The sequence below is a fragment of the Lactuca sativa genome, chromosome 2 (genome assembly GCF_002870075.4).
Source record: "Lactuca sativa cultivar Salinas chromosome 2, Lsat_Salinas_v11, whole genome shotgun sequence".
Classification (NCBI taxonomy): Eukaryota; Viridiplantae; Streptophyta; class Magnoliopsida; order Asterales; family Asteraceae; genus Lactuca; species Lactuca sativa.
This window is the reverse complement of record NC_056624.2, coordinates 172,474,720-172,477,360: the sequence shown is the minus strand read 5'-3', so window position 1 is coordinate 172,477,360 and position 2,641 is coordinate 172,474,720. Positions and strand designations below refer to the sequence as shown.

At 37.6% G+C, this 2,641-nt stretch overlaps 1 protein-coding gene across 1 annotated transcript; it reads left to right on the top strand.

Annotated features, from left to right (window-relative positions):
* The first annotated feature begins 1,052 nt into the window (after nucleotides 1-1,052).
* Nucleotides 1,053-2,105, top strand: LOC111900288 (uncharacterized). Its single transcript, XM_023896172.1, has one exon. The coding sequence runs from the start codon at nucleotides 1,053-1,055 to the stop codon at nucleotides 2,103-2,105; it is 1,053 nt and encodes a 350-aa protein (XP_023751940.1).
* The last annotated feature ends 536 nt before the right edge of the window (nucleotides 2,106-2,641 follow it).

The following is a 2,641-nucleotide window of genomic DNA, read 5'->3' as shown; positions in this document are numbered from 1 at the left end:
TATCTAAAATTTTCAGTAATTATTCATGAAGTGAGACCATTGTGTGTTTCTTAGTTTTTGCGAACTCATATATGTCTAATTTTGTTATATATTTCAATAAAATTTTGTTTTTAACTTATGATTTTGACATATATAATTTCCTTAAAAATATTTCAACATGAACTACCGAATCCGAGTACTCCCCGAGTACATGCGAGTACTCCCGAGTACTCGCTACTCGGTAGTATGCCGAATAGGTGCCGAGAAGCGAGTTCTACAACCATGGGTGTGACTGGATCATGGAGCTTCTTAGATCTGCTAGGGCTTCGGTTCTTGTTAATGGGTCCCCTTCTGATGAATTTCAAATTCATCGTGGCCTGCGACAAGGTGATCCATTGTCACCTTTTTTATTCATCCTGGTCATGGAAGGGCTTCATGTCACTCTTCAGAAAACTCAAAATGCAAATGTATTTCGAGGAATTTCTATTAGTGGAATTGATATCTCCCATCTGTTTTATGCCGATGATGCTGTTTTATTATCGACTTGGGACCCAGCTAATGTCTCCCAATTCATTCGTATCATGCGGTGCTTTTATCTTGCTTCGGGTCTAAAGATCAACCTTCAAAAAAGTAAATTGATTGGAGTGGGAGTTCCTTTGGCTCAGGTTGAGGTGGCGGCACGTAAAGTTGGGTGTGCTCCTGATTCTTGTCCTTTTATTCATCTTGGAGTTCCCGTTGGCCACAACATGTCTCGGATCACTGCTTGGTCTTCAGTAGTTGATCGTTTTAAGTCGAAGCTCTCGGGCTGGAAAGCTAATTGTCTTTCTTCAGGAGGACGCCTAACTTTGATCAAATCGGTTCTTGGAAGTCTTGGAAGTCTTGGAAGCTATTGGATGTCTATCTTTATGGTCCCTATCTCCGTTGTCAACACCTTGGAGTCTCTTCGAGCTAGGTTTTTTTGGGGTGCTGACAAGGGTGAGCGACGCATGCACTAGGTTCGCTGGGATAGGGTCTTAGCCCAAAAAAAGAATGGGGGTCTTGGTGTTGGTAGTCTGTATTCCTTTAATCGGGCTATGCTCTATAAATGGCGTTGGAGATTCTTTCATAATTCGGATTTGATATGGGTTAAAGTTGTTAAGGCTATTTATGGTCGGGATGGTGGTAGTTGCTCTTTCTCTCATAGAAGAGGTTCAATTGATCCTTGGAATGGTGTTATTCGGATGCTTGCACATCTTCATAATCATGATCTCGATCTTAGGCCTCTTAGTCCGAGTAGAGTTGGTGATGGGAATAAAACTTCTTTTTGGCACGATGTTTGGAAGGGGGATACCCATTTGGCTACTTCTTTTCATAGGATTTATGCTCTTGATCTTCATAAATCCATATCAGTCAGAGATAGGGTGCTTCTCGTCTGGAACTTAGATTGTTTTAGGCGTCCTCCTAGAGGGGGTATTGAGGAGACCCAATGGAATACTTTTATCTCCTTAATGCAGGGAGTTCTTCTTCAATCCTCACCTGACCGTTTGGGATGGACTATTGATGTCTCTGATTCTTTTACTGTTTCTTCTCTTCGAGCTTTTTTGGATAGTCATATGTTACATTCAGGGGGTCCTGAAACTCGTTGGAACAATTGGGTGCCTATCAAGCTGAATATATTTATTTGGAGATTGCAGTCTAGAAGCCTTCCGACTAGGGAAAATCTTTCACTCCGTGGGATTACTATGGACTCCATTCTCTGTCCTGTCTGCTCTAATACTGTTGAATCTATTGATCATCTTTTTCTCAATTGCAATCAATTGATTGACTTACGGACTCGGTTAGCTATTTGGTGGGATGTTCAGCTTCCTCAGTTATCCTCTATTGATTCTCTTCTCTCGTGGTCTGATTCTCTTTCCCTCAAAAAAGGGCAGCGACAAGCTTTTGACACTGTTATCATCACTACCTTATGGTGTCTTTGGAATTTTCGTAACTCCTCCATTTTTGGAACGGCTCAACCCAAGAAGTCTCTCATTCTAGATGATGTGATTGATAGATCTTTCTTTTGGATTTCTAGTAGACTTAAAAAAGTTAAAATTAGTTGGACCTCTTGGCTTCATAATCCCCTCATAGCTTGTAATTTGTTGTGATGTTTTCTTTCCTCTAGCTTCTTGCTAGTTTTATTAATAAAATTTCTGCGGTTCTAAAAAAAAAAAATTTAGAATATTTATAGCTATGAGGTTGTAGGGTGTGGGGATTGTTTGACGTCGGTGTTCCGACATGGCTACTATTGTCGATGGTAATTAACATGCTAACAACAAAGTATCACCGATTTCTCATCCTCTTTTACCGTTGGAAATTTCTTACAAATGTTGCTATTCTACTTTTTTTTTTTTTTTTTTTTTTTTTTTTTTATAAATTAAATGTTATTAAAAGTAATATAAATTGTAATATAACAAAAACTTTTAAAATTTAGTTGTATATAGCATCACATCATGATGAATATATATGATCAAACTATTTTACAAAATACAATTAGATGAGGTTTAAATATATGTCTTTTAATTAATATTTATGTTTAATGAAATTTATATATATTTTTAATTAATATTAATGGTAAATGTTGCATATTTTTAATTTAAAAAGAAAAAAAGTTGGTGAGCAAAACATCACAACACCCGTTCGT

What these genes read in the sequence shown, in the direction of transcription:
- LOC111900288 (XM_023896172.1), top strand. Translation starts at nt 1,053, where the DNA reads ATGCTCTATAAATGGCGTTGGAGATTCTTTCATAATTCGGATTTGATA.